At 52.7% G+C, this 16,496-nt stretch overlaps 2 protein-coding genes across 4 annotated transcripts in view; one reads left to right on the top strand and one right to left on the bottom strand.

The window, feature by feature from the left end:
• SND1 (staphylococcal nuclease and tudor domain containing 1) overlaps positions 1-16,496 on the bottom strand; it is a 392,192-nt gene that overhangs the window by 48,437 nt on the left and 327,259 nt on the right. The gene's annotated exons all lie outside the window — the stretch shown is intronic.
• On the top strand, positions 8,824-12,634 carry LRRC4 (leucine rich repeat containing 4). Its single transcript, XM_021078634.2, has 2 exons — positions 8,824-10,163; positions 10,357-12,634. Exon 2 carries the CDS (start codon positions 10,457-10,459, stop codon positions 12,443-12,445), a length of 1,989 nt encoding a protein of 662 aa, XP_020934293.2. The 5' UTR covers positions 8,824-10,163; positions 10,357-10,456; the 3' UTR covers positions 12,446-12,634.

A 16,496-nucleotide genomic window follows, 5' to 3' on the forward strand; every position in this document is an offset into this window, starting at 1 on the left:
GCCGCTCTGTGAACGAGGGGGATTAGAGGGCCTAGGAGGATACGGGACAGACACAGGTAGCGGCGGCGGCGGCGGCAGCAGCAGCGGAAAAGGGCACAACAGGTTTCAAGCCAAACTGAGCAGACGAAACACACAGAAAAAGTTCCAAGCTGAGTATATTTCTTAAATTCAGTCAGAAATGCCCTACATACAGTAGGTGTAGAAGCTGTGTTCCCACCTTGTTCACTCTCTGAGCAGCTCTGTAAGGGACCCCAGAATATTCTCAGAATAGCCCTAAGCCACGTGACTATTTAAAAAAAATTCTGTGACACATCTTCGGTCAAGGAAAATGAAGTGACAACATGAAGAATCACGTTCCCTCAAGACAACAGGAGAAGAAAGGCGACAGCCAAGTTGGAGAAGGCGGCCAGGGCTCCCGGTCAGACTCACCACACAGCTGCTGGCTCATCTCCTCCAAGTGTTTTAAATGAACGGTCTGTGGATGGAAGTGTTCGTCCTTCAGTCATGCAAAATTTGGGGACTGACAGCTAACAGAGATAAGGACCCTGGACAGAAGCTCCAGGCTCTGCTCAGAGCTGAGCCGGGAGCCCACCGACTGTGCTGCAGCTCCTGCGTTGTAGCTCCGGCACTCGGCGGGATATTTATAGCTGCCTTTAAATTTACTCAGCTCTCCATAAAGCGAGGTAATGGGGCGCCCTTTACTGCTGCTACTGGTGATTGTCCTAACATTCTTTAATTAGCAAAAAGCGTTGGCACAGCCACTTTCAAAGCATTTGATCTCACGGTCCTGGTGTTCCCTATTTCAGGCGCAACAGCCCTCACTCCCTTTGGAGAAAATGCACTTTAGCAAAATTTGAAAGTGACAGGTACATGCGTCCAGGAGCACAGATAAGTGTATTTGTGTGCCTATACTTGCTCTTCTGTTCACTCTTCACTTTTCCACAACTGCCAAGAGCCTGTAAGTCTTGGTGATACTTCCATAAAACTCTCGCTTATAAACCTGCCAGCAAGGGGCTAGGATTTCTAAAAATCGAGGATTGCAAAACCTTAAGATCCCTAGGATCCTCCTCAAATTTTCCAGTGTTACAAAAAAAAAAAAAAAAAAAAGAGTTCCTGTTGTGGCTCAGTGGTTAATGAACTCGACTAGCATCCATGAGGGCGGGGGTTTGATCCCTGGCCTTGCTTGGTGCGTTAAGAATCTGGCATTGCCGTGAGCTGTGGTGTAGGTCCCAGATGCGGCTCAGATCCCGCATTGCTGTGGCTGTGGCACAAGCCAGTGGCTACAGCTACAACTGGACTTCTAGCCTGGGAACCTCTATGTGCTGCTGGTATGGCCCTAAAAAGACAAATAAAATAAAATAAAATAAAATAAAATAAAAAAGCTGGTAATTTTCCATCTATCTTTGCAAAGATTTATGGAGTAGGGCTGGGGCTACTGAAGCGCCGTTAGGGAGGCTTGAGCTTCTATTCACTTGGGTCAGTTATTTCCTCCGAAATAATTAATTCACGACTAGGGTCTAGGTGCTGGGCACAAGCTGAAACAGGCCTCTGCTTCCATGTGGTGTGCAAGTAAATATATACACAACCTCGGTTCAGATAATGGTCAATCAGATAAGAAAACAAAACCTCGTGACATGACTATGACCGGTGGGACGACTAATGTAGGCTAAGACAGGGTAGTCACAGAAAGTCTCAGGAGACCTGCTCAAGAAGGAGCCAACCGCCTGAAGGTGTGGGGGAAGAACATTCCAGATGGAGGAGAGAGCAGAGGCCCTAACGGGGAGAAGCAGCTTAGAGTAATCTAAAGGAAAGAAGAGCAGTGTAGCTGAAGGGTAGGGCTGAGTGGGAAGGTGATAAAACACATGAGGGCAGAGAAAATAAAAATAAAAAACCCCCCAACAAAACAGAACCATGAGGGCACAGTAGCAGGTGAGGCGTGATGGCTTAAGGAGGGTTTGGTTGTTATTTGAATTATGAGGGGCATTGTAAGCAAATCAATAACAAAATCTGATAGCATGTTGCAAAGATCACGTGGCTGTAAAGAATAGACTATAGAGGGAAAGAGTAAAAATCTATGCCTTAATTTCTAGTTTTGAGTCAATGTTCTGTGATACGTTAACCTAAGAGAAAGCTGGGGGAAGACTGTATTCTATAGTCTGTATGTTCAACCCGTCTCTAAGTCTAAAATTATCTTAAAGCTATTAAAAACCCAACAATGAAAAACAATTTCTACCTTAAATGAAGAACTGAAAGGTCTAAATTAGGTGCCATAGCAAAAGCAGGAAAAAGAAAAAAAAAAAGATTCTCTCAATAATTGACTTTGGATAAAAATATTTCTCTTCTATACCAGTTTCCTTACTAGAAAATAATAGCTGCTACTACTATTACTTATAGCTAAGACTGATGGATTTTTCCTTACTTGCTTCTAGTCCTGTAGTACCACAGTTATTAATCCCACTTTACCCATAAAATGTCTGAAGCTCAAAGAAGCAACTTACATACACAGCATGCGAGAGAGAGAGAACCATGATTTGAACCCAGGTTTCTCTGGTTCCAGAATACTCTTCATAACCACCACTACAGTATAATGCCCACTAGGATACAAACACTCATTCATTCACTCATTCACTCTCTCTCTAATGGAACCTATCAGGGGAAAAATGTTGGAGTTTTCACCAACAAAAATATGAATAAATTTATAAGACCACTGTGTATATGTGTATAACTGCAGGCACAGACTCCTGATTAAGGATTGAACTGTGTTAGAGATACTTGAAAAGCCACATACTCCTAACTCTCACTCCCACATCTGCATCTGCTAGGCTCTGATCTTTAGGACTTTCTTAATTTCCAGAGAGTGGGAAGCTCAACATTTCTGGGACTTAGTTACAGTCAAGGCAAATTTTATAGCAATGCCAAAAGGTACTTCTAATACTACTGGTAAATGCTTGGATGTCCCAAGGTCTTTGGGATAAGATCTGCAGGCAATGTAAAGAAAGAGTGAGAAAATTATCAAGAAAAGGAATCGAGGCGGATTCTGAGTTTCTCAGGTCCACCTACCCCCCTCTCTCGGCTCAGTGATGTTTCCTAACTGTTGCACTGACTGAGGGACCCCCTCCCTTTCCAATGGAAAGACCCAATGGCTGTACCGTTCACATCTGGCTAGAAACCAGGCTCTGTCCCTGCAGTGAGCGCAGTGGGCCCCAGACAGATAAGGACCCCATTCTGGTAAATACCACCCTACTTGGAAAGAAGGTCTTTGCAGACACAATTAAGGATCTTGCAATGACGTCACCCTTGACTGTTCAAGTGGGCCCTAAGGCCAATGACAGGTTTCCTCAGAAGTCAAAAGGAGGCTTCAACATGACAAGAGCCAGAGATTGACGTGATGCAGCCACAAGTCAAGGAATGGAACAGTCGCCAGGAGCTGCAACAGGCAAGGGGCCAGGAAGAGCCTCTCCCCCAGGGCCCTTGGAGGGAGGATGGGCCTACCAGATTTTTCACTCTCAGCCTCCAGAATACATTTCTGATGTTTTAAGCTACCAAATCGGTGGAAATTTGTTATGACAGCCTCAAGAAACTGATAAAGTCACTGGTTCTGTGCTCCTGAGAAAACTTCTGAAATTCATCTGCAAAATGTGGACTCCAGTGGTACCCACTTCACAAAGCTGTTGTGATGACTAAATATGGGCACCTGTCAATGCTGCAGTAAATATTGCTGCTAACATCATCGTTACTGCTATACAAAGGCAGTTAAAGAGAAGGACAAACAAACCACAGGGTCTGTAATAGGCTAGTGCGCCTGAAGAGTACATTGCCAATGCTTTGGGTTGGACCTCTCTGTTCTGTCTGGGGCTACAATGGGCACAAACGGTCTATTCCCAAAGAGGTGGCAGTGGCGGTGTGGCGAGGATTCTCCCTCCACTCAGGCCTGGCAGCCCAAATAGAAACCGTGTAACCCCTGGAAACCAGCCTCAGAAAAGCCCCTTTTTGCCATTCTTACTAAGCATCATGTCTTGTCTTTTCTGAGGATTTTTGCAAATTTCTCTGGATGGGACCTGGAGGGAGAGTGCTTTTAGGTCTGCTTCCTTCTGACTACCTTACAGAGCTGAGTTCTTGGGGCGGGGGGGAAGAACAGTGAGGGCATTGGAGAGAGTGCGTGATTCCAGAACAGCTGTGTCGCCCTGAATCATCAGGCTCAAGGAATGAAATCCATTCCCTTTATGACTGTGGGTAGTAATGGCATGGTCACTAGCTTGCTACAGGATCAGGGGTGAGAAGAATCACCTGACTTTTTTTGCAATGGTGACTTTACCCATTAAATGGAAACTTAATGACCAGTTCACCCTGGAGGGGTATCTGTACATGAGGGTAGAAGCGGGTGAGAGATGCAAATACACACACACTGCCCTAGGCAGGAGAAGGTGACTTTTCCTCATAGCATTTCTTCCCATTTTTTTTTTTTTTCTTTTTCCATTTTGGCCACTCCTACAGCATGAAGTTCCTGGGCCAGCATCGAACCCGAGCCACAGCAGTGACAACACCGAGTCGTTAACCACAAGGCCACCAGGGAACTCCAAGAGCATTTCTTAAATGTCTTGTCACTGCGCATTCACCCATCAACTGATGCCTTTCCCTTTGGGGAGGTCGCTTTCCACACTCTGTTTCTTTTTCTTTCCTCCTGTTTTCCAAATCCCTTTCCCTCCTTTGCGCTTCTTCCTTGTGTAGTTAAAATGGCAGCATAAAGACTACAAAAATGGAGACAGTGCTTGAGGAGGGCTCGGCAGCCTGACAGTACTGAAAAGAGGAACTAGAGTTTCAGGGAGGACACAGGTGATCTTCTTGACCCTGACGGACCCACCTTAAGGGACCCAAAAGCCTACTGGAGTCAAGACAGCACCCAGCTCACACCTGGCAAACCCTGCGAGGCATTATGGACATCTAGTGGCTGCCGAGGATAATGCCTCAGCCATGCAAGCCCGGGTAGGGAGTGGTCCACCGTAGGCTTTGACTAGGAGCCCCATTTCTCCTGGTCGGGTGACGCACCCCACGACCCCCGAGAGCCAGCCCCAATCGGAGACCCATTGTTTGCCCAGTCCAGCAAAGCACAGGGATGGCCCCTGCATGCAAGAGCACAGAGGACAGGCATTTGGAAACATCTCCAAGCCCCAGGTGTAAATGCCAGTTAGCTACACACCGTCATCTTAACTGAGGGGCTGAGCTCAGAAGGGAGAGAGACTCTGATGTTAATTAGTCATGTGGCTCTAGGTAAGTCACGAGGCCTCTCTGAACTTCATTAATGACATTTATAAAATGAGAGGTTAAGTCCAGATGATCTCCAAGGCCTCTTTTAGCTTCAACACTCTGTGATCTATGAGCCTTTTCAGTCGCTGGGAAAACACAGTCTCTCCTGTGCGGCTGCGGCCCCGTGGATCTCTAGATTAAACTGAAGGAACCATTTGCTTCTCAACCTCGTGGCTCATTTCCAACACTTGGCTACAATCCCAAAGGATCAACCTTCTTCACAAAGCTTCACGTCTGAGGTGGGGTGGGAATCACGGCCTGTGAGAGCTGGAAGCAGCCCATTCCCTTCACTTTATAAACGAAGAAACCAAGGTTTAGGGCTGTTTTAATTTAACACTGTCACATGTCTAATCGGTGGCAGAAAGGGGTCTAGAACGCCGATATCCTGGTCTTCAAAAGTGCAGGCGCCAAGCTGCTGACACAGGCCGCGCCCAGTCACGGGCTGGCTTCTTCAGCTCTCTCTGGCTTCAGAGCAGCCGTCTCGCTGTGGGAAACCACAAGTGAAAACGATCTCAACCCAGAATTTCTTCCTTCTCTTCCCCTCAAAGCAGAAGCCTTTCTCTTCTTTTTATTCCCAGGTGGCGCCGCAGCAAATCAAGGAGTCAGTCAGAACCAGGGGCTGTGAGGAGCAACGGACAGATGGCTAGATGACACTCGGGTGACAGGATGAGAGGCTTCAGGGCCAATTTCAGTTGAAAAGAGCTGTGTGTGCTGCCATGGCCCCCCCGGCCTTCTTGGTCCGGTTGGTAGTTTTTCTGATGCTCCCTCAGCCCGGCGGGCCTACAGAGGGCAAAGGAGCCCTGTCTAGAACTCTGGGGGCAGTGAGAAGCTTGGACATTCTCAGCTCCATCAGTATCCGTCATAAATATTTACCGCAAGGCCACCTCATTACTAAGCACTGATTTGATCCTACTCTTCCACCCCTCTACACTGCATGGAGACAGACCTGTCACTTGCTGGGCCTGGAGCGCAACAGATGGGGACTGAATTTCCCTACACCAGCCAGGCAGGCCGGCCCCTCTTTTGCCCGAGGAAGGAGGGAGAGCCGTATTCCAGGGCACCATCCAGAACTTGGCCAGGGTCTCCTCTGGAACCTGACCGGCTCAACGCCAGCGGTGGCAAAGAGAGGGCCCTCTCAAGAGCAGGTTTCGGATTCTCTTCCACAGATCCCTATCAGGCTAGATTCACACCCAGGTATAAGGTGGGCCTTTCCCACTTGAGGCTGATGATGTGCAAAAGGGGCTTAGTCAAGAAAGCAGTAAGAGCCACTAAAGAGCCCAGATGGAATTTATCTCCACTTCTCCCTTTGATTAGTAATTGTGAGCAAAACAAGTTAAAGGATCTATTTTCTTGGCTCTCCTTTCCTGCCCTTCAGTCTACATACATCTCACTGAAGGTGTTTTTGTTTTTGTTTTTTATGGCCACGCCCCATGGCACGTGGAAGTTCCCAGGCTAGGGGTTGAATTGGAGCTGCAGCTGCCAGCGTACACCACAGCTCACGGCAAGGGTGGATCTTGAACCCCCTGAGTGAGGCCAGAGATTGAACCTGTGTCCTCTGTGGATACTAGTTAGATTACTTTCCACGGAGCCACGACAGGAATGCCCCACTGAAGTGTTTTAAGTAGCCTGTCCCCTCACCTTGCCTTGGCATTTACTCCACGCAGAGTGAACACATTGGACGATTTTGTTGCAGTGATGAAAACACAGGGCTCGGGGTGAGAAGACTGCGTTGAGATGCTGGCTCTGTGGCCTTCCGGTTATGTGACCTTGAGCATGTTATCTGCCTGCCTGAGCTCACTACCTCCATCCATAAAATGGAAACAACTGTGGCAACTGTGTCACCGGGTAAAGAAAGATTAAACAAGAACAGAACTATTTATCTTTCCAATCATCTCTAGGATAGTGGAAAGCATATAGCAGACAAACCTGAGTTCTCACGGGCAGAAAATTCTGGAGCATCACTTCCATGCCCAAGACATCTGAGCTCTTGCCAGGGTTCAAGGCCTGGCTCCACCACTTCCTATGTGATCACAGGTTAACATATCAGCTATTCATGTTCTTATCTGACTGCAAATGCATAATAAAAAAGTTGGTATGTACAGCTGAAATGGACAGAACAATGTAAATCAACTGTAATAAAAAGATGTTTTTAAAAAGTTGGTAAACGATGGGGAATCCAACTTGCCTACAACAGAACTGTTTCCATGCTATTCAGAAACAGAGACTTCAAACATTCTCTGGCATATTTAAGGAGCTTTCGGGTTACTAGGCAGCAGACGGTACTGAGATAAGGGTGTGGCAGAATCCAGAGAGCTGAGACTTTCTCTTGTTAATAAGCGCGAGCCCACGTCCAGGTGATGGGCGGGCAAGCCTGCCAAGGCAGAGCGGGGCGGGGCACAAGGAGTCTGGAGGTAGCCCTTGAAAAGAAGCAATACTGAACCAAAGCCATTTTCCTACCAGCGGGCTTCCCAGGGCTTAGCCGCCGATGGCCCCACCCCCACTAGGCAGAGAAAGGGGCAGTCACTTTCCCGGGAGGGAAAAAGGAGACCCAGTCCTTTTCTCTCTTTTACCCTGGTCTGTCACATGCCGCCGGGTCTCCTCTCACCAGACGAAGGGGCAGGTTGCTACGCAGTTCCTCCCAGGGAGTCCCGGCAACTAAGAAGAGCCAGTGAAGCTCGGGGCGGCGCGGGGGGGGGGGGGGAGCAGCAGGTTTAGGACCCGTCCCCCCTCCAATCTCTGGGAGCCGGGCTGGGAAGAGTGAGACGCCGCAGCTCCAGCTGCATGAATGAACCGGTTGTGCCGTGGCTGCTGGGAGTTCACCTCGATCCTTCCTGCTGGTTGTTGTGATGTCCCAGGTTGTCATTCCCCCAGCTCCCCGCACTTGGTCTTTCCTTCCACTGTTTGCCTCCCCCGCAACCCTCATTAAGAAAACTATCATTTTAAGCCCTAGTTAAAGCGGAGGAGAGGTGAGGAAATCTGTGAGGGAGGGGGCAGGACGAACAGGCATCTGTGCAGTAGCGCCCCGGCCGCCCCCGCGTCCCTCCGCGCAGCTCTGAACTCCGAGCGTGCAGCCCGGGCCTCGCTGCCGGGGCGCCCCGTCAGCAGTCGGCGGGGGTGAGGATGACGCGGTCCGGGCGGGAAGCCCGCCAACTGCAGCAGCCCCGCCGCGGGACGCCGCGCCTCCGGCTCCCCGGCCCGTGAGCCCACCGCGCCCAGAGACTGAGGGTGCCCGGCGCCGGGTGCGGGGCGGGGGCGGGGGCCGGGGCCGGCGCGGTCCCTCCGCAGCAGCCCTGTGCAGCTCCAGCCTATCAGCGGCCACCCGGCGGCTCCCTCCGATCGGACCAAAATAGCTGCGAACGCCTGCGACTTGCGCGCGGCCCCTCACTTGACGCTCGCTCCGGCTCTCTCGGCCGGCCAGCTCCCCGCGTCTAGAGGGGGCGGGGAGGAAGCGGCCGGGGAGGGGGGTGGGGGGTGGGGGAGAGAGGAAGGAGGGAGGAAGGAAGGGAGGAAGGAAGGAAGGAAGGAGGGAGGAAGTGGGACGGAGGCGCGGAGCTCGGGGCTGCGCGGCGCTGGAAAGCGCCGGCGTTAACCCCTCGAGGGCAGGCAGCGGAGGGGGAGCGGTGTTAATACATAAGAGCACTGCATCACGCTAATCTTCTCCCCAGAACAGTATGCGTCAGCAGTACATTCACGTTCTGACTGAAGGACAAAAGGATGAGAGAGCAGTCTGCGTGGCTGCTGCCTGCAACACCGCGAGCCCGGCGCGAGGAGGAGACGGTGGGCGCCGCGCGCAGGGGCCCCGCTGCTGCTGCCGCCGCCGCCGCCACTAGCGAGCGGGGACCATGTTCCCGGGCTCCGAAGCGTTTCCCGCAGCCGCGACCCCCGCTGCTCACGCCGCCGCCAGCGCTGGGGACGCTGCAGCAGTCCGCGGGCAGCGCAGCCGCTGAAGGCGCCGGGGGCCGGAGCCCCGAACTCGCTCCCTCCGCACAAAGCCAGAGCCCGCGGCGCGCCGGGGGCCCGGCTGCGGAGGGCAATTCCGCGCCGCCGGGGGCCGTGCCCGCCCCCGGACTCCCCGAAGGGGCCTGCGGTGCGGGGCGACCCGGGCGCCGCGCGCTCCTCCGGCCGGCCGACCAGGTCCCGGCGCTGCCTCCACGCCGCTGCCCCTCGGGGGGCTGGACGGATTACTACTCCGCGCACCAGCAGCCGGCGGACTGGCCAACGAAGCCCGGCTTCGGTCTTTTTAACCCTTGAGAGGCGAGGCGAGGCGAGGCGAGAAGGGGGTGTGTGTCTGGGGAGGGCGAAGGAGCGGCGAACACCTCCTCTTAACTCTCGCAGCACCGCGAGCCAACGACTGCATCAGCTGCCTCGGGCCGGGAGCGGCCGACACAAGCAGAGGGGGCAGCGCGGCGGCAGCACCGGCAGCGAACGCGGCCTGGGAGGCTGCGGGGCGCCCCCTCATTCCCCGCCGGGGTGGCAGCCCCGGAGCGGGCGGGGGGCGCTGGAGGCACACTCTGGCGATGAAGCGGCTTCCCCCTCGGCTGGTGCGAGCCGGGGCCAGGGTCCAAGGACAAAGCCGGGAAGCGCTGGGGCTGAGGGGGGGGCATGCACCTGCATAGCCCGCCGGGCCTTGGCTCTCCCGGCGCGCCTCAACTCCGCCGCTCCGCTCGCCGGCTCCGGATTTACTAGAAGCCATTTTGTCTCCCCCACCCGTCCCCTCCCCTCCCCTCTGCCCTCCCCGCCCCCTCTGCTTCCCCCTTTTGTTAATTAAAACTAAGAAGTGAGAATGGGAACGCTGTGGCCGGCTCTGGCGGAGAACGCTTAAGGACACCACGCCAATTCTTCCCTTCCTTCCTTCCGAGGTAGGTGACAGCGAGTGATTGGGTGGGGATGGTCGCAACGGGGGGCGGGGGGGGGGAAAGAAAGTCTCAGCTTTCCGAGGGCTGGTCTTGAGGTGGGGGGGCTGGTAGACGAGGGGCCACTCTTAGTTTGGCAGGATTGTTCCCGGCCGATCTGCTCCGTCTCTAATCGCCCCCTCCCCACCTCCTTCTCCAGATGGAAAGAGGAGCTCCTAGCTCACTTAAGCCGGGGTAGGGCTGGTTCTCCTTTCCGAGCCAAAATCCCAGGCGATGGTGAATTATGAACGTGCCACACCATGAAGCTCTTGTGGCAGGTAACTGTGCACCACACCTGGAATGCCGTCCTGCTCCCCGTCGTCTACCTCGCGGCGCAAGTGTGGATCCTGTGCGCAGCCATCGCTGCTGCCGCCTCCGCCGGGCCCCAGAACTGCCCGTCGGTCTGCTCGTGCAGTAACCAGTTCAGCAAGGTGGTGTGCACCCGCCGGGGCCTCTCCGAGGTCCCGCAGGGTATTCCTTCCAACACCCGGTACCTCAACCTCATGGAAAACAACATCCAGATGATCCAGGCCGACACCTTCCGCCACCTCCACCACCTGGAGGTCCTGCAGCTGGGCAGGAACTCCATCCGGCAGATCGAGGTGGGGGCCTTCAACGGCCTGGCCAGCCTCAACACCCTGGAGCTGTTTGACAACTGGCTGACAGTCATCCCCAGCGGGGCCTTCGAATACCTGTCCAAGCTGCGGGAGCTCTGGCTTCGCAACAACCCCATAGAAAGCATCCCCTCTTACGCCTTCAACCGCGTGCCCTCCCTCATGCGCCTGGACTTGGGGGAGCTCAAGAAGCTGGAGTACATCTCTGAGGGGGCTTTTGAGGGACTGTTCAACCTCAAGTACCTGAACCTGGGCATGTGCAACATTAAAGACATGCCCAATCTCACCCCCCTGGTGGGGCTGGAGGAGCTGGAGATGTCAGGGAACCACTTCCCTGAGATCAGGCCTGGCTCCTTCCATGGCCTAAGCTCCCTCAAGAAGCTCTGGGTCATGAACTCACAGGTCAGCTTGATTGAGCGGAACGCTTTTGATGGGCTGGCCTCGCTGGTGGAACTCAACCTGGCCCACAATAACCTCTCTTCTCTGCCCCATGACCTCTTCACCCCCCTGAGGTACCTGGTGGAGTTGCACCTGCACCACAATCCTTGGAACTGTGATTGTGACATCCTGTGGCTAGCCTGGTGGCTCCGGGAGTACATACCCACCAATTCCACCTGCTGTGGCCGCTGTCACGCTCCCTTGCACATGCGAGGCCGCTACCTGGTAGAGGTGGACCAGGCCTCCTTCCAGTGCTCCGCCCCCTTCATCATGGATGCTCCCCGGGACCTCAACATCTCCGAGGGTCGGATGGCGGAACTTAAGTGTCGGACTCCCCCCATGTCCTCCGTGAAGTGGCTGCTGCCCAATGGGACAGTGCTCAGCCACGCCTCCCGCCACCCGCGGATCTCCGTCCTCAACGATGGCACCTTGAACTTTTCCCACGTGCTGCTCTCAGACACCGGGGTGTACACATGCATGGTGACCAACGTGGCGGGCAACTCCAATGCCTCGGCCTACCTCAACGTGAGCACGGCCGAGCTCAACACCTCCAACTACAGCTTCTTCACCACCGTCACAGTGGAGACCACCGAGATCTCGCCCGAGGACACGACGCGCAAGTACAAGCCTGTTCCTACGACGTCCACGGGTTACCAGCCGGCATACACCACCTCTACCACGGTGCTCATTCAGACCACCCGTGTGCCCAAGCAGGTGGCAGTGACCGCGACGGACACCAATGATAAGATGCAGACCAGCCTGGATGAAGTCATGAAGACCACCAAGATCATCATTGGCTGCTTCGTGGCGGTGACCCTGCTGGCTGCTGCCATGCTGATCGTCTTCTACAAACTTCGCAAGCGGCACCAGCAGAGGAGTACAGTCGCAGCCGCCCGGACAGTTGAGATCATCCAGGTGGATGAAGACCTCCCGGCGGCGGCGGCGGCGGCGGCGGCGGCGGCGGCGGCGGCATCTGCGGCAGCAACAGCAGCTCCAGCCGGTGTATCAGGTGAGGGGGCAGTCGTGCTGCCCACAATTCATGACCATATTAACTACAACACCTACAAACCAGCACACGGGGCCCACTGGACAGAAAACAGCCTGGGGAACTCTCTGCACCCCACAGTCACCACTATCTCTGAACCTTATATAATTCAGACCCATACCAAGGACAAGGTACAGGAAACTCAAATATGACTCCCCCTCCCCCCAAAAAAACTTATAAAATGCAATAGAATGCACACACACACACACACACACACACAAAGACAGCAACTTTTGTACAGAGTGGGGAGAGACTTTTTCTTGTATATGCTTATATATTAAATCTATGGGCTGGTAAAAGAAACAGATTATATTAAAATTTAAAAAGAAAATCAAAACAAACTATTTTCTAACTTGTAAGTTCTATTTAAAGGGGGTGGGGGGACCTTGGGAATGCTGTGGGGTAGAAGCCACAAGTCAACTGGCTGTGTTGCCAGAGGGGATTTCTGGTTTAAGGTTGAAACTGCTAAGATAAACCCAACACCAACAAACATCCCTAAAGAGTTAGGGTGCGGGCTGCTGCGGGGGGGTGGGGGTGGGGGGGAGAGAGACTGAATCCGTCATTTTTTAGAAGATGCTTCATAGGACCCAGGAATACCCATTTCTATAGACATCTTTCTTAGGCTGAGAGCTGTCTTTACAGATTTATCTTATTTAAACAAACAAAAAATACAAAAAAAAAAAAAAAAAAGCACCAAGAATTTGTACTGTGCTAAAATGTTGAGAGGCAATAATTTTTTCTTCAAAGACCAAGGGGAAGATAGATCTGTAAAATGTATTTTAAATGGGAAAACCACCAAAATTCAAATGAATCCTTAAAGGGACTGAGTCTTTACGTGTGTCCCTGTGCACAAGGCTTCTTGGTTTGTGCACGGGGACACGGTGTGCCCCGCCTGACAGAGCACTTCGGGAGAAGGGAGCTGGCGTAGCTCTCAGTCAAATGCTTTCACACTGCACCAGATTCCTGCCGTTGGGCTTAACCCACTCTGTGCAAGGCATGTGTCTATTCAGGGCTTCCCAGGAGAGGGAGGCGGCCCCTGAAAGGGGGGGTGGCAACCAGAGGGGGATGGGAAGGGGGATGGAGAGAAGGTATTCACAGGAGGCCATAACCAGCATTGTGCCACATCCACCTGTTGTTCCTGGTATCTGACAAATGATTGTAGACAATGATGGCATTTGATGATTTTTTTTTTTTTTAAGGCTTGTTTGTTTTAAGGTAGAGAAGGGAGAAGAGGCTGGGAGTGGGAAGCTTGGGGGAGTGGAAGCTTTTCTCATGCTTGTGATTTGGTGACTATTCTAAATGCTGATTCATTAGGGATTATTACAGCTGATGTCAACTGGTTGTGGTGATGGGGAGGGGGCAGTAGAGAAGAAAAGGAGCTCAGGCTCATTTAAAGCCATGAAGCCTTTCCCCATCAGGATGGTTCACAAAAGAGAGGTGAAATCCAGTTAAAACAAAGTGATAAATAGATGCGCACAGAGTGAGTTCCGCCAGGAGTCCTGTTGAATGTAGCACAAAGGGGGAGAGGCTTCCCGCTCCCAGCTCTGCCCCAGGAGGAGGCGGAAGAGAAAGTGGGGGGCTTGGGGCGGGGGGAAGGCAGAGATCTCTGTTATTCTGGTCCATTTAATGATGTAACTTCTTTCAGTTATTATTTTAGCTTTAAAAGGAAATAAAGGGTTCAGATTTGAAAGGGGGTGGGTGGGGTGGGGGGATGCCAACAAAAGAACACTGATTGTAATGTGAGAAAAGTGTATTTTTGTATTTTAATAAATATTGTTCAATTTTTAATTCGATGTCCCCAAAGGGTTAACTTGAGTAAGCCCTTGAACCTATAGCTTCTTATGAGCATCGACCAAATCATTTCTATTTAAAGACAAGAACGGGAGGGGCGGACAGTGTTCCGTTTCTTTAAAGTATGGGAAACCGCTGGAGCTGTCAACCGCTTTTCCTTAGCTTAAATAAAAGCACCCCGATTCTAGTGCACCGTTCACAAGCTAAGTGTGTTAGTCCCTGGCTCTGTTGGGGGTAGAACCGAATTCCCTGTGCCCTGGAAAAGTGGGGGAAATGGGTCAGCCCCAGCTCCTGGGACCCGGCCAGGAGTTAAATGCCACCTCAGCAGAAGCTGCCGGTCAGACAGTACCAGCTCTACTCAGGGACCCCAGGGACCTGGATTTAAGAGGACTGCAATGATGCTGTGGGGCTTAGACATCCCACAGGCTGTGCTGCCTCTGTTCTGTGGGTGCTGAACGGTCAGACCTGTCTCGGTGGTGGTGGGTGTCCGTTTCCTGATGCTCAGCGGAGGAATGTCGTCAGGCACGACGCCTGAACTGGGACCCTGCATCTCTCGGGCGCTCGTGTTTATACTAATGCAGAGAATCGGGAATGAGTGGGTGTGAGCTCCCTGGCGCTGAGCAGGGAGAGAGGCAGGGAGCACTATGCAGTAGCTGGTGAAGAAAGGGCCAAATCTTAATCCTCCGTGTGTGTGTGTGTGTGTGTGTGTGTGTGTGTGTATTTTCCATCACAAAATTTCTAGGTTTCAGTGTCTGTGGCAGCATGTATGCATGGGCTCACACTTTTAGAAACTGCCATTCATGTTCCCAGGCTACAAAGATTTGTTCCCTCTGCCTGTCCTTTACTACCCTACCCCCAATAGAGAGAGAGAAAACTGCAGCAGAGAAAAGGGTGGGACTTGGCTAGGATCAGTTGGAAAAAATGCAAGAAACCTCCCCTTTGCCTAATGCCTTAAGACACAACGCAGGCTGTTTAGAGCTGCTTCCCCGTACACATTTGGGGCAATTGTGAAGGAAGTGGCTGCTTCTGAAGTAGAGGATGAGCAGCCATGTCCTAACACCCCTCCTTTTTGACAGCTATCTGGGCTGTCAGGGAATTAGGCAGGAGCCCTGGGATGACAAAGGCTCTGGGACTGAACAGAGATCTGGGGGGAGAAATGAAGAAACGGGCCCAAAACATTCCTGGGGAAGAGTCCTGAGAACAAATGCATTTGTCCTGCGGGTGGGGCATATGCAGGTCTTGGGAGGTGGGGAAGAAGTGGTTTCCAGAAGGAACCTCAGAGGAGCTGGGGGAGACTGAGAATGTGGTTCCTGCGCATGGGTGTCCTTAGAGCTGCAAGGGTGGTTCCTTTCCCTATTGGGCCTCCTCCCCACCCTGGGCCCTGGTTTGGCATTTAGAGCCGCCCTCGCCTCTGCGGCCACGCTGTTGTGCCCTCTTGTGTGGCAGGCACTTGGGAGAGCTTTTCAGAGGGGAGTCCCATGAGCACCTTTAAAGCGCAGCCCTTAATGCTGGGCTAGTGACTCATCCTGGGCCTGGCAGAGCGCTAGGATTTGTTAGCTGAGAATGGAACATGGGTTGGTAGCTCTTCAGGGGAGTAGTTATAGCAACATGTTAGAGGGAAAAAGACTATTGCTGATTATATGGAGTTAGAGGATTTTCATTATAGAATTTTTTTAAAGGCCATGAAAAATCACTTAGTCTAATCCCTTCACATTTTATGGCAACTCAAGGCAACTGAGCCCCAGAGAAATGGCAAGATATATCCAAGGTCATACTGCTAATTAGTTACTGGAAGAGGTGGGACTGAAACCCCAGGTCTCTTGGTTTCCAAAACAAATGTGCTTTCTCATTCAGGTTCTTATTGGCTATCAGGAACGTATTTCCTTCCCGGCCAAAAAGCAGTGAAAATGGGCCCTTCCTGTAGATACTGCTGTGTTCCCATCCCCTTCCTCCTAGAGCTGTCCAGTGTCCTTCAGAACCAGCTCTGCTGCCCTCGAAGGCCCAGGCAGACCTCTGACCACAGGGGCCCTTGAGCTGGGCAAAGGGCCACCCACGTGTGCTCACGAAGGACTTGGATTACACACAACAGCTTCCCAATTCTTGGGTTCCATGGCAGCCAGAAGCCACAGGATCCCACAGAGCGTGACGGCTGCTAGGGAAGAGGCGAAGTGGACAAGGCAGGGTATTCACAGTGGCAGGGCGGCTTGGCCTTCTCCCAACCTTGGCCTTGGAAGCTGCGCAGAGTAGAGGATGGACAGAGGTCTTAGAGCCCCTCTCAGAGCAGCTTCCCCACAGGGGAGTGGTTTCTGCTTATTTGGCTAAACAAGGAGACTATGTGGGGAGGGGTGGCCCCCCTCAACTCCTCTCATCCACTCTATCTCCCCTCGCCCCTTTATCAGGATCTGGCTGCCA

This window comes from Sus scrofa, chromosome 18 (assembly GCF_054392235.1).
Source record: "Sus scrofa isolate SSC_HxYL_T2T_F1_AM1 chromosome 18, Sscrofa_HxYL_maternal_Yorkshire_Landrace_v2.0, whole genome shotgun sequence".
NCBI classification, from domain to species: Eukaryota; Metazoa; Chordata; class Mammalia; order Artiodactyla; family Suidae; genus Sus; species Sus scrofa.

Bases quoted from the DNA above. Each gene is read 5' to 3' on its own strand.
- LRRC4 (XM_021078634.2), top strand. From the start codon at position 10,457: ATGAAGCTCTTGTGGCAGGTAACTGTGCACCACACCTGGAATGCCGTC.